At 43.0% G+C, this 17484-nt stretch overlaps 1 protein-coding gene across 4 annotated transcripts in view; it reads right to left on the bottom strand.

Moving 5' to 3' along the window:
* Window positions 1-217: 217 nt before the first annotated feature.
* Window positions 218-17484, bottom strand: part of YEATS2 (YEATS domain containing 2) — a 130293-nt gene continuing 113026 nt past the window's right edge. For all 4 annotated transcript variants that reach the window (XM_038750077.1, XM_038750086.1, XM_038750103.1 and 1 more), the window contains 7 exons: window positions 15303-15376; window positions 13207-13286; window positions 11150-11351; window positions 5756-5982; window positions 4045-4119; window positions 3544-3617; window positions 218-2213 (listed from right to left, as the gene is read on the bottom strand). In XM_038750077.1, coding sequence (XP_038606005.1) covers window positions 2105-2213; window positions 3544-3617; window positions 4045-4119; window positions 5756-5982; window positions 11150-11351; window positions 13207-13286; window positions 15303-15376 — 841 coding nt within the window. In that variant the 3' untranslated portion in view covers window positions 218-2104. The remainder of the gene's footprint in view (window positions 2214-3543; window positions 3618-4044; window positions 4120-5755; window positions 5983-11149; window positions 11352-13206; window positions 13287-15302; window positions 15377-17484) is intronic.

Here is a 17484-nt window from a genome sequence, read left to right as displayed (position 1 = left end):
CTTCCCAGTAATCTCAACACATCACAGATACTACTGGGTGATTGCTGACCATCTTCACATGGTTCCTCTATACATCCTGTTGCTCCTTTCATGGGGGGTGGGGGGGCAGATCCTGAGCTGGGAAGCTCACCACTCTGACCCGGTGCTGGTCAGATCAATTACTTATGGTTCTCTTGATAATGACATTTAGTGGAAGTTTAAACGTCTGACCATCTCATTACGTATATGAAAAGAAAATTTATTGTAGACATATGTTACACACATATATTATACACTATAATACAAATACATCTGAAGGGCTAAATCACTTTCAATTTGTTTTTCTTGGAATTATTCAATTATTCATGGTCTCAGCTCATCTGATTTTATTCATCTCTATAACACGCTCTCTGCTGAATCGACTTTTCATCTCTTCGACTCCCTCCACCTCCCAGAGAAGGGATCAGGAACAAACAGGATGACAGAGCAAATGCTGCCACACTGGAACGTCTTCTCTACCAGCTTCTTTCTCTCAGGACAGCCCCCGTCCCACTCCCCAGTCACCAGCGTGAAGGTTAGGAAAGAAAGGCAAGGCGTCCTGGGTCCTCTCACCCTTATTGGACCCATCCATTCCTGCAGAGCATGAAATGGCATCTTAACTGGGACGTCTGACATGGCAAGGGCTTTGTGTCAAGGATAGCAGGTGGCTGAGGGCTTTTCTCCCTGCCCTAATTCCAAGGGTCTGACAGAAAATGGCCAGAACCGATCTCTTCCTTGAGCTTTACTGAACGCTGCCCACACCTCTGTCCTATACCCCCACCTCATTTGCTTTCCCTTCTATGGTGGCATTACTTAGTGGCTTCTCATTATCTGATACACCAGCCCTGCATCTGTTTGATACTGCTCTAAACTTTCCGTGAAATGGTTTCTTTTCCTCTCTGCTCCAGGGGACTACCCCTTGCTGGTTTTGGACTGGAGAGGCTACTCAGGGGCCTGTCTTTCTCCCGTTGTTTTCCCTGCAGGCAAGCAATCCCGATACACTGGGTCTGAGGGATTGCTGCTCGGCTAAACCACACTCTCGGTAAATGGTCTAAAAGCAAGTATTTCCCCCTCACCAACTGTCTGGGAAGGGTGATTTCTCATCCTCAGCCACAGAGCCAATCAGCCAGTCATCTTGTGGATTTTTCTGCCAACATGCTAGTGCAAGGTAGATGACACCACAAAGCAATGCAAAGTAACCTCATGTGGGAGGCAACATACTTATCCTTAAAGCCAGCTTCGCCTTTTCATGGTTGCCAGGATCCTGAAGTGTCATCTATTCCCGACCATTCAATTGCCTTGCAGTACAACCTTTGGGGGAAGTTTTCTCTCTGTCTCGGAGCCTTCTCTAAAGGATAGAATATGGTCACGTACTCCATAAGGACAGAATTCTGGCAAGTTCATTTGCACTGGGACAATTCTCTGTGGCCTTCCATGTCTACTTGTCTCCGGGTCATTACCTCCTTTGCCTGAAACGTGCCTTCCATATCCTAGTATGGCTTAAATCCCTGCAGTGGCCACATCTCTGCAGAGAGAGAAAAGCACAAGTGTTGTGTTCTCTTGTTGCAGATTTCTCCTTGAGATGTAGCCAGGGAAACAGTTGTGGGGCAGAGAATAGGCCCAGGAATTGATGGATAAAAATATCAACTCTCTCCAAACTCACTTTGATTAGCTGCTACTGCTCAAGGTGGAATCTTCACCATGGAGATGGCGCCTCGAATAGCTGTCTCTACCAAGTAACCCTCTTCAAACAATTCATACTGGGAGATGTCAAGGAACTGAATCAGTGCCAGGATGACCAAAACCAGATCCGGTCATCTTGATTTTGTTCCTGCCTTATTCTCAAGTCTGAATGGCAACTATGAAAAAATAAGCCAATTTACTAATAATAACATTTCATTTACCATCAGAAATCTAAAGGTGTGATGTGTAACAGCACTCCTTTGCATTAAGGTGCTTTTTTAGGAAGCAAAAATGATCTAGTAATGTTATTAAGTATATGTGCAGAAGAATAGCATCCATCCTGAGAAGGTAGATTTTTGTTATGGTACAGTCTTTAAATCTTGCCTTTCTGGGTTATCTTCGTTCACTGCTCTTCATTTAATATTCCCATGTGTTTGTTTGTGAGGAAGTCAAGAAAGGGAATGTTACAGATGGCTTGATGAATATTCATGATGGTAATCTCTCTTGGAGTCCTGCACCAAATAAATCAAAGAGTATTACCAATGAATAGATCAACTGGACAGGGTAGTCATTCAGCTCTAGGAATGTACTTTTGGAGGAAAGGGAATGATAAGTTTTGATTTCTAGAGTGTTTTGATTTTTCCAAAGCATTTTCCAACACCTAGTTCATTTTCTCCTTACAACCTCCCTGGGAAAGAGAGGTGTATGATACCATTCCTTATCTACGGGGCATATAAGGGTTACAATACTTGCCCAAAGTAATACGGCAGGGCAGCAACTGAACTGAAAAATAATCTAAATCTCCAACTCCCAGAGCCTTTCCCCGGACCATGCTGACACCCCTGGTTCCGTTAAATAAATCCCACTTCGACGCCCAGCCTATCATCAGAATCTTTTGGAAGAGGTATGGGGAGGAAATCTGGGACAATAAACTGGAGGCTTTACTTCAGAGGAAGTCCCTGGAAAACAGTCAAGCTCAAAAAAGAGATCACCAATCTGGGAGAAAATTCAATTAGCCACCTAGTTCATCTCCCACATCTAAAGGCCCCAAGAGGGATCTATCGTCCTTCCTTCGAGATGAGGGCATTCTGCCGATTTGCTCGATATTATCATGTTGAGAAATTCTTCCTAACCAGACAATCTCTGCTGCTGAAAATTAAGGCTCTTCTTCCTGCCCCTTCAACAATAATAATGAGACTAGGACATTGCTAACAGTTTTCCAAGGACCCCATTCCAATGGTCCTGTTTTGAGCCGTTCCACTAAGTCTTTTACAAAGAACAATCAAACCTGACCTTTCAGACTGTCTGGCTCAGTCTCTTCTGGTTGGGTGCCTTGGGTCCTAGCTCATCAGAGCATCCCTGGGGTTGTTTGCCATATGAAGCTTTAGATCCTTCCCCCCATGATGGGCCTAGGGCTCTCCACAGCTCTGAGGTTGCCCCGCCTGTGTAGCTTAAATGGAATTGGCTGGGCAAACTTTGTCAGCAGTTCTTTCCAGTCATCTCCAAGCCCTCCAAATGACACCAGGCTAAAGGCCCATGGGGTTGTTCGGGGGACCCGATCTGGGGGAGGGGGTGGCAGCAGCAAGTTTTGGGGGGAAAGGCCACCAAAGCTACTCTGATGGGGCTGCCTTCTGGTGAGGTTCCACCTACCACCCTCAGTCTACTGGTGAATTGAGGACCCCCACCTGTGCACGAGTGTGTCCGGGCAGGAGACAAAATAGCCTTGGGGAAGGGTGGGGAAGGGGGGGCAAATTGTCACTGAAATGTTTTGGGAACAGGACGACACTGAATTTTACCCATGGTTTTCCAAGGCCAACATATCCAACCGGGAAATGACTGTACCTGTTATGAGATGCTGTCTGGTATCCGACTGCCAGCGCTTGTCTCAGAATATCACTCACCAACTGCTCAGTGGCCTGAAATCAAGGTAACAGAAGTGAACGTTAAGCCTGGCCACCGTCTGACTTTTCTTATTGGAAACACTGAATGTACTGAATTTTAGTTGGGGATGGGTCCACGATTGGGTCATGATATTACTGAATGACCTCAAAAACGTTTTGGAAGGTAGCTGGCAGCTAAATGAATTGGCTTTAGCAGTAAAGTCAGACTCTCACATAATGCTCTAACACCGAATTTACTTGCTTCATTTAAAGATCAGAACCACATGGATTTTACACTCTACAGTCAGCTAAGAAATCATACAAAGATCACATGGTGGAATAACAGAAAAGGCACGTGAAGCAAACAGCCCCAGTACGGAGCAGATTCGAGTATGCTCTGTTCCCAAGTCAACAGCTACTCCCAAGTTGCCACAGCCTCTTTCCTTCTCCACTGGATGCCCACCTTTAAAATCATGTCCTCGATAGCTGATGCGTACACATTCTTGTGGAGCTCCACGGGCTGCAGAGAAATTCCTATCTGCAAGAATGGGAGAGGAAAGACGGCCTCATCAATTCCCAAACGCTGTGACATCAGAACTATTTCAGCCTCCACAGACTCACCTTCCAAAGAATGGTTCAAAAGGGCAAGTCAATGAACTACTGATTTGCATGGAATGGGTGGCAACCCACCTGACAAATGACATAGGTAAGGGGAATGTGTTTGGTATATTGTACACGCCCAAGCGCTTAGTATAGTGCTCTGCACACAGTATACACTCAATAAATATTATTGACTGACTGACTACTTAGCTTTTTAACTCTTGGGTCACCTCGAATTTTCTCCCAGCTCCCGACAGGAGAGCCTAGTGGGAAGAGCAGGGGCCTGTGAATCAGAGGACCTGGGTTCTAATTCCAGATTCACCACTTGTCTGTTTTGTGTGACCTTGGGGAAATCACTTAACTTCTCTGTGCCTCAGTTTCCTTATCTGCAAAGTGGGGATTTAACACCTGTGCCCCCTCCTACTTAGAATGTGAGCCCCACGTTGGACCTGATTATCTTGTATCTACCCCTATGCTTAGTACAGTGCTCGATACGTAGGAAGGACTTAACGAATACCACATTTATTCTTATTATCATTATCAATAATATTTATTGAGTGCCTAACCCTGTAATTGGTACTTGGGGGACATAAAGAAAGAGTCAAAAGTTAGGATCCCTGTCCTCAAGATGGTGATAACTGTTTTGTGATTCAAGCACTGGTTTCAGGAGCTTCTCATCTGTGGAGATTTGGATTTACACTTGAGATGGGGCTTAAAATGCACAGCTACAGGGAGGCAGTGGTGGGCAGGGAGAGATACTGTGAAATGCAATCTGTTCTTACTACTGCTTCTTCTTGGCAAGAACAGCTGGGTAAGTAAATGTAGGTGAAGGAAGCAAAACCACTGTTTTACTAGTGGTGGGTAAAAAGCAGAGCTTGAAAAAGTGAATTACAATGTGTGTATGCGCACAAATCTATAACAACACATGTACAAAAAGACATCCCAACAAGTCAACTTGTAAGATGCTTAAGTGATCCATCTGGAAGAAGTTTCCTGAAATCTTTATTTCCTCTGCTATCTTTATTTATTACCTGCTCTCTCCTCATTAATCAATCAATCAATCACTCGTATTTATTGAGCGCTTACTATGTGCAGAGCACTGTACTAAGCGCTTGGGAAGTACAAATTGGCATCACATAGAGACAGTCCCTACCCAACAGTGGGCTCACAGTCTAAAAGGGGGAGACAGAGAACAGAACCAAACATACCAACAAAATAAAATAAGTAGGATAGAAATGTACAAGTAAAATAAATAAATAAATAAATAAACAGAGTAATAAATATGTACAACCATATATACATATATACAGGTGCTGTGGGGAAGGGAAGGAGGTAAGACGGGGATGGAGAGGGGGACGAGGGGGAGAGGAAAGAAGGGGCTCAGTCTGGGAAGGCCTCCTGGAGGAGGTGAGCTCTCAGCAGGGCCTTGAAGGGAGGAAGAGAGCTAGCTTGGCGGATGGGCAGAGGGAGGGCATTCCAGGCCCGGGGGATGACGTGGGCCGGGGGTCGATGGCGGGACAGGCGAGAGCGAGGTACAGTGAGGATTAGCCCCAGTGGATCACGCTTCGCTTTACCTTCTGGGTGGTGTCGCTGACAAATTCAGATGCTGGTAATGATGCCAAAAAGAATTTCATTTCATCTTGTTTCTCTTCCTGTTCCTTTTTGATGTGTATTTTCAGTGGCTCCGTAAAATTGAGGATATCCACCTCCTCGTCATTATCTGGTTCCCTTCTCTGAAACTGCTGCATCTCCTCCAGCTTTTGGCAGAGATCATTGGCAGTAGTGAATGAGGACGGACACTCTAAAATGAGAAGCAATTCATGGTACTTAGGATCTGACAACATAAAAAAGCGTTCTGGCACACATCTTTGTTCTTGACTGCCTTTCACAAGACCCAAGGCACTTAAGTAACAAGTTGAAAAAAGGTTCAAAAAATATGCAAAACTTTGAGTTCTTTAATGGGGTTGGCAGAGAGGCTGACAAATAGTGCTAACTTTTACAGTCCCCATAAAACTGCTTAGCAGAGAAACCCTGGAGAAGAAATGAGTCAAGGCCACCGAGCCAATTAAAACTACCAGCGGAATAACTCAAGGCCATGGCTTATCTCCATTATCACTTACATTATGCACGGAGCTGGTGATTTAAAAGTGGAAATGAAGTAAAATAAAAGCCAATCAATCAATGAGCCAATTCTGCCTAAGGAGTTTAGGAAATGCAGGTGATTATCAAGCAACTTTGGGGAATGAGTTGCAAAGGAATTTATTTAGGAACAAACCTACTGAAAGCTTAAATGCAAGAATATCCACAAGTAAAACCCAATCTAAGACTTTCCCTGAGAAAAAAGAAAACCGATGTGAACAAAGACCCCAAAATCATCTATAATGGTACACTTTTTAAATCACCTAGAAAATAATTTCCCTTGGGCTCAAAAGAATCCCAAAGCTAGAAGACCCCAATTCATTTGGAAAACATCCTAGTCTGAGAAGCAGCATGACCTATTGGAAGGAGCGTGGGCCTGGAGTCACAGAACCTAGGTTCTAATCCCAGCTCTGCCCACTTGTTGGCTGTGTGACCTTGGGCAAGTCACAACTTCTCTGGGCCTCAATTACCTCTTCTGTAAAATGGGGATTAAGACTGGGAGCACTAAAATAATAATAATGATGGCATTTATTAAGCGCTTACTATGTGCAAAGCACTGTTCTAAGCGCTGGGGAGGTTACAAAGTGATCAGGTTGTCCCACGGGGCCTCACAGTCTTAATCCCCATTTTACAGATGAGGTAACTGAGGTACAGAGAAGTTAAGTGACTTGCCCAAAGTCACACAGCTGACATTGGCAGAGGTGGGATTGATACTACGTGCTTGGGAGAGTACAATATAACAGAGTTGATAGACACGTTCCCTATCATTCATTCAATCATATTTATCGAGCGCTGTCCACAATGAGGTTATGGTTTAGATGGGGCTAAATTTTCAACCCACATATTCAATCTATCACTAAATCCTGCCGGTTCAACTTTCACGACATCGCTAAAATCTGTCCTTTCCTCTCCATCCACATTGCTACCACGTTAACCCAAGCACTTCTCTTTCCCCGGCTTGATTACTGTCTCAGCCTCCTTTGCTGACCTCCCTGCCTCTTGTCTCTCCCCACCCCAGTCCGTACTTCACTTTGCTGCCCGGATCGTTTTTCTACAAAAAAATGCTCAGGCCATGTGTCCAACCAGATTATCTTGAATCTATCCCAGGGTTTAATGCAGTGCCTGGCATAGCTTAATACAGTGCTCTGCACATAGTAAACACTCAATAAATACGATTGAATGAATGAATGGAGTAAGTGCTTACCAAATACCATTAAAAAAAACAAACAAACAAGAAGAGCAAGCAGATAGTTTGCAAAGCAATTGCTTGAGGGCAGTCAGTCAAAGTGTCTGTTTATTGCTGTATTGTACTCTCCCAAGTGCTTAGTACTGTAAGTGCTCAATAAATAAAATTTAATGAATAATAACAATTCTTCAAACAAAAGTTTGACCATAAAATGAAAAAAAAATAGGAAAAAAAAAATCACACTGAAAACTTACACCAATAAATGAGGGCCTGAAATTCACATGAGGTAAAGGGAATGAAAAATTCTGTATGAACAGGAAAGCTAGCAGTGCATTTACACTTACAAGGTTTAACAAACACTGGCTTGGGTGACCAAACAAAAAAAAATTATTGGATCTTCCCGCTGCTTTGACATATGTGTGGTCTGGTTTATCTGTTCATTTAATACTTCTCTCCCAGCTTCTCTCCCACTACCAGGTATGTTAATTACAAATCGTATTCCAAGAAATTATTGCTGAGCTGGTGAATATGTGCCAAGGGGAAGAAAACTGAGAATCTGAGAAGTGTTATGATGTCAGAACGGGAGGGGGTTCTGACAAGCCTAATGGAAGGGACGGGGCTATTATTCAGCTCTGGGGCAAAGTTTCAAATCATTAATCTTGCATACTATCCCTCCCCTCAATATACGGAATTAAAATGCTTGTCCTCATTTCCATCTTTTTATGTGCTTTGACTGAGATTTTTGAGCTTTACTGAGGGAGCCCATCTGTAATCCTCTACATTCTACAGGCACAACAGCTGGCGTTGCCCACCCACATCTGCGGTGGAATGAAATCTGACAGGTTCCGAACTATCAAAATGGGTTTCGGAAATAGAATACAAATTCAGCAAAAGAATAGATCATGGGCAACCTCACCGTACCTCAATCTCCACTACTTTGCCTCCAACCCCTTACCCATGTCCCCTCTGGTCTGAAACTCCCACCCACTTCAAAATCCCTCCTAAAATCCCATCTCCTCCAATAGACCTTCCCTGCCTAAGCCCTCATTTCTCCTACTCGCTCTCCCTTTGGTGCCCCCTACACACTTGGATCTGTCCCCTTTAAGCACCTGATATCCATCCAAGCCTCAGCCCCACAGCCCTTTTGTACATATCCTAACACTCTGCCACTTCTCTCGAGAAGCAGCATGGCCTGGTGAAAAAAGAACGGGCCTTAGAATCAGAGGACTGGGTTCTAAACCCAGCTCTGCTAGTTTTCTGCTGTGTGACCTTGGGCAAGCCACTTAACTTCTCTGGGCCTCAGTTTCCTTCCACATCTGAAAAAAGGGAATTCAATTACACTGTTCACCCCCGCCCCTACTTTGACTGTGAGCCTCACATGGCACAGGGACTCAATTACTGGGGAAGCGTCATGACATAATGGATAGAGCATGGGCCTGACAGAAGGCCATGTGTTTAATCATGGCTCCACCACTTTCTGCTGTGTGACCTTGGGCAAATCACTTCACTTCTCTGGGCCTCAGTCACCTCATTTGTAAAACAGGGATTAAGTCTGTGAGCCCATTTGAGACATGGACTAAATCCAACCTGATTAGTTTGTATCTACCCCAGCTCGTAGTACAGCGCCTGGCCCATAGTACACGCTTAACAAATACCGTATTTATTTACGGAATCTTTATTCCATGCTAGTTGCTGCTGTAAGAAGTATGACTTAGTGGAAACAGCACAGGCTTGGGAGTCAGAGGTCACGGGTTCTAATTCCAGCTTTGCCACTTGTCAGCTGTGTGACTTTGGGCAAGTCACTTAACTTCTCTGTGCCTCAGTTACCTCATCTGTAAAATGGGGATTAAGACTGTGAGCCCCACATGGAACAATCTGATAACCTTGTATCTACCCCATCACTTAGAACAGTGCTTTTTGTATATAGCTATAATTCTATTTATTCTGATGGTATTGAAACCTGTCTAAAGTGCTTTGCACATAGTAAGCGCTTAATAAATGCCGTTGTTGTTGTTGTCTCTCCCTTCTAGACTGTTAGTCCGTTGTTGGGTAGGGACCATCTCTATATGTTGCCAACTTGTACTTCCCAAGTGCTTAGTACAGTGCTCTGCACACAGTAAGCGCTCAATAAATACAATTGAATGAATGAATGAATTTGTACTTCCCATGCGCTTAGTACAGTGCTCCACACACAGTAAGCGCTCATTAAATACGACTGAATGAATGAATGAATAAATGCTTGGCACATGGGAAGCGCTTAACAGACACCATCATTATTATTATCACAGCATAGTAATAATGGTTTCAAATCCAGGCTGTTCAAAAAAAATCTTATGGAAATAACATGTTTAATTAAAGAGATCTTGCTAATAGAAGCAGCTCTGAAAAGCAGCCAAAGTATTCAGTAAGCTGAGGTAACTAGGCAAGAGTCAGAAAATTAAAAATGAAATAAATGAATATCTGTTTTAATTCTACTACCTTCCCTTTCTCTCCTCTCTCTAGTGAAGGTTATAATGTGCACAGTAAGGTAAAGAAGAAGAAGGTGCAAAGAACACAAAAAATTTGCTACCTGATTAATCCCCCAGACAGAATAAGCAAGAGCTGATCCCACAGGAAAAGAACATGCCTAAAAGATTTGGAAAATGGTAGCTAAATGTCCAGTATGATTTTGTTCATCAGCATGGCTTCCTAAGACTTTATGTTGAACATCTGATTACATAAAATGATAGGGGGATCTTTCACAATGAATATGGATTGAGGATGACAGAAGGTTTTGGTCTGCCAGGACTCCAGACTTTCCAACTCTTGATCATGCTATTTTTCCCAGATGCAAAACTATCTCTGATGCTCTCAAATGTAAGTGTACTTTCAGAGACCCAATAATCTACTCAGGCTAATTGAAACCCTCTCTAGAAACCAGTGAGTCAGCCGACTTTGTACTTACTCCTTATTTTTGTTGTGAAGAGCGTAGCATTTAAATTCATCATCTGTCTGGCTCTGATGAGATGGATATTTACACTACATCGCCCTGATTAGGGAGAAACTTTCCTTGGATTTTAAAGAACTAACCCTTTCCTTCCCGCATCGGATGGGGAGATGGTCTAGCCTATTGAAGCAGAAAAGATCTGGTGGGTTTTTTTTTGGGTGGGGGGGGGGGGCTACGAGCCTTTTAAGCAGCAGAAGTGGTCATTAACCTCAGAATTCTTTCCGTCAAAAGTGAAGATCCACCAGAGAATGTGTTTCCTGGACCTGCTGGACATCCCAGAAGATACTGCTAGTGGATCTGCCAAGGAACCAATTCACTGCACCATCTAAAATTGCACCCAATCAATCAATCAATCCCTCGTAGTTACTGACCACTTACTATGTGCAGAGCACTGTACTAAGCACTTGGTAGAGTACAATACAACAGGTTTAGCAGACACATTCCCTGACCACATCAAGATTCAGTCTAGAGGGGGAGGCAGACATTAAGATGAAAGATAAGGCATTTGTATCTGGTCAAGAAGTATACTAGTTTTGCACTGAATCTTGAGCAGTGGGACTTCAAGAGAATTTAGCTGAGCAACCCTCCCCAGGTCACTAATCGCCAGACTTTCTTCCAAAATACCAGTCACCCAACTTTTCTTCCCTTGAAGCTTACCTGGCTCACTGTCTATTTGAGTCAGGACATCCTCTATAGAGTCCTCATCGTTTCTCATGCTTTCTGGGTCAGGTGGAGTATAACCATGGCAACGGCACCAGTGTGCAACGTGTTTGGTTTTGAGGGGTGTCAAATGGTGAAATCGGGGGTTCTTCTCCAGGATCTCTTGTAAGATTTTTCTCATCGTCATTGCTCGTTGCCACTAGAGACGAGGAAATCAAGTCAAATATCTCCTCCTCACAGTACCATAGCAGATCAAAGTGGCTGAACAATAAACCAATATGCTTGCCACCTTCTTTAATAACCTGAGTTACCTAGATGGGTGAATAAAACCGATTACAACACTCATTCTGATTTAGGTACATTCATACCATTTGAGATGAGCGAATTAACTGCAACAACAATTCCATGATACAGGTGACGAGTGGAGGGCTTCGGGAATACTCATCTGAAGTTTTTTAAAATCAGCTGAAAATCAAACTGCACAGCTGTTGATTTACTGAAAGCACAGGTGCCAACTTTTTATTTTGAGAGCAGGGGCATAAAAAGATCAGGGGCTTTAGGGGACGTGTGTAAGAGGAAAGACAAGCTTTAATGAGCTAATACTCCAGAAAAGCACTATTTTGAGTCTTTTCAGCCCCAGTGGGAAATTCTCATATCTTATCAGACACCTAGAGTAAACAAGGCTGGAAGATCAGTTTAAACAACTGTGTGGGCAATCCGATAGAGCCTGGGAGGCTGGGCCTGTGAGTCAGAAGGTCATGGGTTCTAATCCCAGCTCTGCCACTTGTCTGCTGTGTGACCTTGGGCAAGTCACCACACTTCTCTGGGCCTCAGTTCCCTCACCTGTAAAATGGGGATTGAGACTGTGAGTCCCAAGTGGAACAAGGACTATGTTCAACCCGATTTGCTGGTATCCACCCCACCACTTAAAACAGTGCCTGGCACATAGTAAGTGCTTCACAAATACCACTATTATTATTCTTCTTATTATTATTCCCCCAGTTAGGTGGGCATTTATGAATGAAATACCTTTTAAAAGCAAGTGAGCAGGACACATCCCCACAATAACAATAATGATTACGATAATTAAGTGTTTACTATGTCCCTGGCATTATGCTAAATTTTAGAGTAGATATAAAATAATTATATTTGGACAGAGCCTTTGCCCACCAAGGGATGCACAGTCTAAATGGGAGAGAAGAGATTTGCCTCTCCATTTTACAGATGAGGAAACTGAGGATCAGAAAAGATGATAATAATAATAATAACAGTATTTGTTAAGTGCTTACCATGTGCCAAGGACTGTTCTAAGTGCTGGGGTAGATACAAGGTAATCAGGCTGGACACAGTCCCTGCTCCACATGAGGCTTACCCTCTTTAATCTTCCTTTTACAGATGAGGTAACAGGCACAGAGAAGTTAAGTTACTTGCCCAAGGTCACACGGCAGACAAGTGGAGGAGCCGGGATTAGAACCCACAACCTCTGATTCCCAAGCCCTTGCTCTTGCCACTAGGCCACGCTGTGTCTCAAGTGAATTCCCACGTTAAGTGAATTGAGAAGCAGTGTGGCCTGGCCCATAGAGCATGGTCCTGGGAGTCAAAAGAAGGACAATAGTTCTAATTCTGGCTCCAACACTTGGCTGCTGCTGCTGGGTGATCTTGGGCAAGTCACTTAACTTCTCTGTGCCTCAGTTATCCCATTTATACCATTTCAGATGAATGAATCAACTGCAACAACTCCATGATACAGGTGATGAAGGCAGTGCTACCGGAATGATCTGAGCTTTGCTAAATCAGCTGCAAATCAAAATGTACAGCTGTTGATTCATTGCCCAAGGTCACACAACAGGTGAGCGGCAGAGCCAACATTAGAACCCAGGTCCTCGGAGTCACAGACTTGTGTCCTTTCACCTAGGCCTCACTGGTTCCCACAGCATGCTGTAAAGGCTAGTGCCATCACCTTGACTGCAACAATGTTTACGGAGGTAGTCAAATTACAGAAGGGTTTCCAACGCTCTCCCTGGGGCTTCTAGTTAGTGCGATAAAGGCCTTACCTCAGCTGCTCTCCGTTTCCCAATGTTCCAGCTACAATATTGCTCCACTGAACTTGCACAGAAGGAATTGGCATCTTCACCTAGAAAACACACAGCCAGCAAACTCTGATTTAGTTTTCTTAAGCACAAAATAGAGCCCAATTTGAGCTAAGTAATCCTGATGATTTTCTTAAGATACGTTTTCCCAAGCTGTTACTTTTCCTTGCAAATATGCCACACGAAATATACTCAAATTAGGAAGCTCATTCATTCATTCAATCGTATTTATTGAGCGCTTACTGTGTGCACAGCACTGTACTAAGCACTTGGGAAGTACAAGTTGGCAACATATAGAGATGGTCCCTACCCAACAACGAGATCTGTCATCATACAAAGGGTGAACTGGAAGGGTAACACCACTTTTCCTCCAGGTCTCTGGAAAAACTCTCAGGTTCATTATGTCTAAACTGAATCTTTACGGGACTTACCCCTCTAGACTGTAAGCTCATTATGGGCAGGAACGTGTCTGCTAATTTTTTCGTATTGTACTCACCCAACAACTTAGTACAGGGCTCGGCACACAGTAAGCGTTCAATAAATACTATTGACCTATGGATTGATCTCCTTGTGCTCCCTCCTAGGCCTCTGAGAACTTAATGATCACACTCTGGAAGCAAGATGTGAAGTATTTCCCTGATACGTGACACCCACTCACCCACTGTGGGACTCACATCCTCATAAACATGTTCTCCTCCTTAAAAGCCTTAAGAAAGTCACATCTCCTCCAAGAGGCTTTCCCAGACTAAGCCCCACTTTTTTAAATCTCTCACTCCCTTCTGTCACCTTGACTTGCTCCCTTTGCTCTTTCAGTCCACCCACCACATCCCAGCTCTACAGCACCTACCTATATATCTGTAATTTTATTTATTTGTATTGATATCTGTCTCTCTCCTGTAGACTTGTGAGCTCACTGTGCTCAGGGAATGTCGCTGTTTATTGTTGTATTGTACATTCCCAAGCACTTAGTACAGTGCTCTGCGCACTGTTAGTTCTTAATAAATACGACTGAATGAATGAATGAGTGTACAGCTCTGCTCCAGGTGTTCTGGAGGAAGAGGCCACAGGTCCCTGCCCATAAATAGACTACAATCGATAGAAGAGAGTTTTTACCACCCCTTAGCACTTACGTATAAATGTATATATCTATAATTCCATTTATTTTTATTGATGCCTATTTACTTGTTTTGATGTGTATAAACCTATAATTCTATTTATGTTGACGCCCATTCACTTGTTTTGATGTCTATCTCCCCCCTTCTAGACTGTAAGCCTGGTTTGGGCAGGGATTGGCTCTAATGCCAAACTGTACTTTCAAAGTGCTTAGTACAGTGCTCTGCACACAGTAAGTGCTCAATAAATATATGAATGAATGAATGAACATTAAGCCAATCCTGTAAGTAACTGCTTCCCACTTTCCCCGGGGGTGGAAACACATTGTCCCGGAACCTCTCATGGCCAATAGGAGAACCTCTAACCCCATGAACTACTTCTGAAGCAGTGTGAAACGGAACTTTCTAGGGGGTAAAGAGAACCGTTACAATCCCAAGTATCTCGAGTACACACTTTGTATCGTTGCCTTCTGCCTGAGGGCCGAGTCACACATGACTGGACGTGGCTATCAATCAATCACCAGGGCAGGCCCCATCTCCATAGAAGGCAACTTTAGAAGAGTGCTTGGCACATAGTAAGTGCTTAACAAATACCATAATTATTTAGAAGCTTTCTAGCAGCTGCAGGCACCCAGGGAAGAACGCCAATCTCTGATGAGCTGGCAGTGCCTAATAGCCACTTATGGGGAATAATGTTGTTGCTCAGTTTCAGAACTGCATGTGTAACAACAAATGTCAGAATCTCTCAGATCACGAAGGGTCGAAACCATAAAAAGGACCCACTAATTGCCCGAGAAGTTACATTTAGTCACAATGATTCTATTTCATTGACTCACACACGCACACACAAAAAGGGTTTTAATCAAGGGTTGTAAATTCCATCCTATAATCAAGAATATATATATATAAAAAAGGTTTAAGAAAAAGTGCTGTCTGCAACTTTCTTACCTTTACGCGTGATTAACGGGATTTTTTTTACTATTGCTGTTAAAAGTTGTTGGATGTTCTCTAAATGTTCTGTGCTGGAAGGGATTAAAATAAATCAAAACTTAAGGTTAAAAAAAATCAGATATACTATGCTGGAACGTTAGTGGCCTTTTGTTTCACCTTCCCTCTCTCAAACATCCTTCCTACTTTTCCAATGGGATATACCTAGTAATTTCCCGTCATCTTTTGCCAAGAGGATGGAATGTGAGATATAACCACCAGAGATAAAACATTACAAAAATGTTAATGTATTGGGAATTTTCAATTACGTAATAAGGCAATCTTCATTATGGAGCTCTTGCTCTTAATATTCTGTTGTAGGTACCTCCAAGTTCTAATACCCCAAAAAAGCAACCTAAATATAACTTTGTTTTTGAATGGGAAATTGCATGGCAAAATAGGAAATCTGTATTAGCTTTTTGTCTTTTGGATCTTTTATACAGAAAACACAGCTCCTAAATTCTTAATTCCTTCAATTTTAGATTGTGTACTCAACTTAGTACTCAATACCACAAATACAAATGTATATGTGTGTGTGGTATTTAAGTGCTTACTATAAATACTTTCTAATCAAGTGCCCAATCAAAAGTGTATTAAATGGTATCGGGGGGTCGGGGGGAGGGCGTGGGGGGGGAGAGGGGGAGAGAGGGAGAGAGGGAGAGAGAGGGAGAGGTGGGGGCAGCGTGGCTCCGTGGAAAAAGCACGAGCTTGGGAGTCAGAGGTCATGGGTTCTAATCCCAGATCCACCACTTAGCTGTGAGACTTTGGGCAAGTCACTTAACTTCTCTGTGCCTCAGTTACCTCTTCTGTAAAATGGGGATTAAGACTGTGAGCCCCACATGGGACAACCTGATCACCTTGTATCCTCCCAAGTGCTTAGAACAGTGCTTGGCACATAGAAAGCGCTTAACAAATGCCATCATCATCATTATTATTATTGTTGTTATTATGTGCTCACTACGTGTCAAAAACTGTTGGGATAGATACAAGTTATCAGGCAGAATACAGTGTCTGTTCCACAAGGGGCTCATAGTCTATCTAACACTAACAGTAGTTACAAAAATGAAAGTTCTACTAGGACACTTAATATGCTGCTTTAAAGTAGCAGCTAGATTTTTCCATGTATTCATCTGCTTTATATTCCTATCTAATGGTCATAAGTTCCTTGGGTAATGGTAACAGTATAAGCAATCATCTTGGAGAGAAAAGTTGGAATTTGGGGACTGGCTCTAACTTCAAATTCCGTTCAAAAGACTAATAATACATTTATTGAACTGGGCTGTAGAAAAATTCAGAGATGGAGCAACATCTCCCATAAAATTAAGAGCAGGTCCCAGATTAGGTTTCCAACTTTCTGTGGCTGTTTCCTGTGATCTGCTCCATCAGCCCAAATTTCATTCTAAAATCCAACAGATAAATGGGAAAATGATCTCAGCCCATAAGCCACATGAGTTTGTTCACGAAACGTAAGGTTTTCCTTCTCATCCAGCATGCCCCAAGGTGCATTAATGCAATTAAAAAGAAAAACTTTTTAAATATTTGTATCCTGAACACATTTGGCTATGAAGGAAATTTTATTACACCTTTTTGTAGTCAACAGTATGAGAATATTGTGTGCTTTTGAGGCCCTTTATCACTACTAGTAATCAGTCAATGGTATTTACTGAGCTCCCTGTGGACAGGGAACACTTATAATAATAATAATGGCATTTATTAAGCACTTACTATGTGCAAAGCACTGTTCTAAGCACTGGGGAGGTTACAGGGTGATCAGGTTGTCTCATGTCGGGCTCACAGTCTTAAACCCCAATTTACAGATGAGGTAACTGAGGCACAGAGAAGTTAAGCAACTTGCCCAAAGTCACACAGCTGACAATTGGCAGAGAGAGGATTCGAACCCATGACCTCTGACTTCAAAGCCCAAAGCCCATGCTCTTTCGACTGAGCCACGCTGCTTCTCTAACACTTAGAACAGTGCTTAGCACACAGTAAGTGCTTAATAAATGCCATCATTATTATTATTATCTACTTACTCCATTGTATTGTACTCTCCCAAGAGCTTAGTACAGCGCTCTGCACACAGTAAATGCTCAATGAATACCACTGATTGATTGAGTGCTTACAGAGTGTAGAGCAAAGTACT

The sequence above is a fragment of the Tachyglossus aculeatus genome, chromosome 1 (genome assembly GCF_015852505.1).
Source record: "Tachyglossus aculeatus isolate mTacAcu1 chromosome 1, mTacAcu1.pri, whole genome shotgun sequence".
Classification (NCBI taxonomy): Eukaryota; Metazoa; Chordata; class Mammalia; order Monotremata; family Tachyglossidae; genus Tachyglossus; species Tachyglossus aculeatus.
This window is presented reverse-complemented; position numbering and strand designations above follow the sequence as displayed.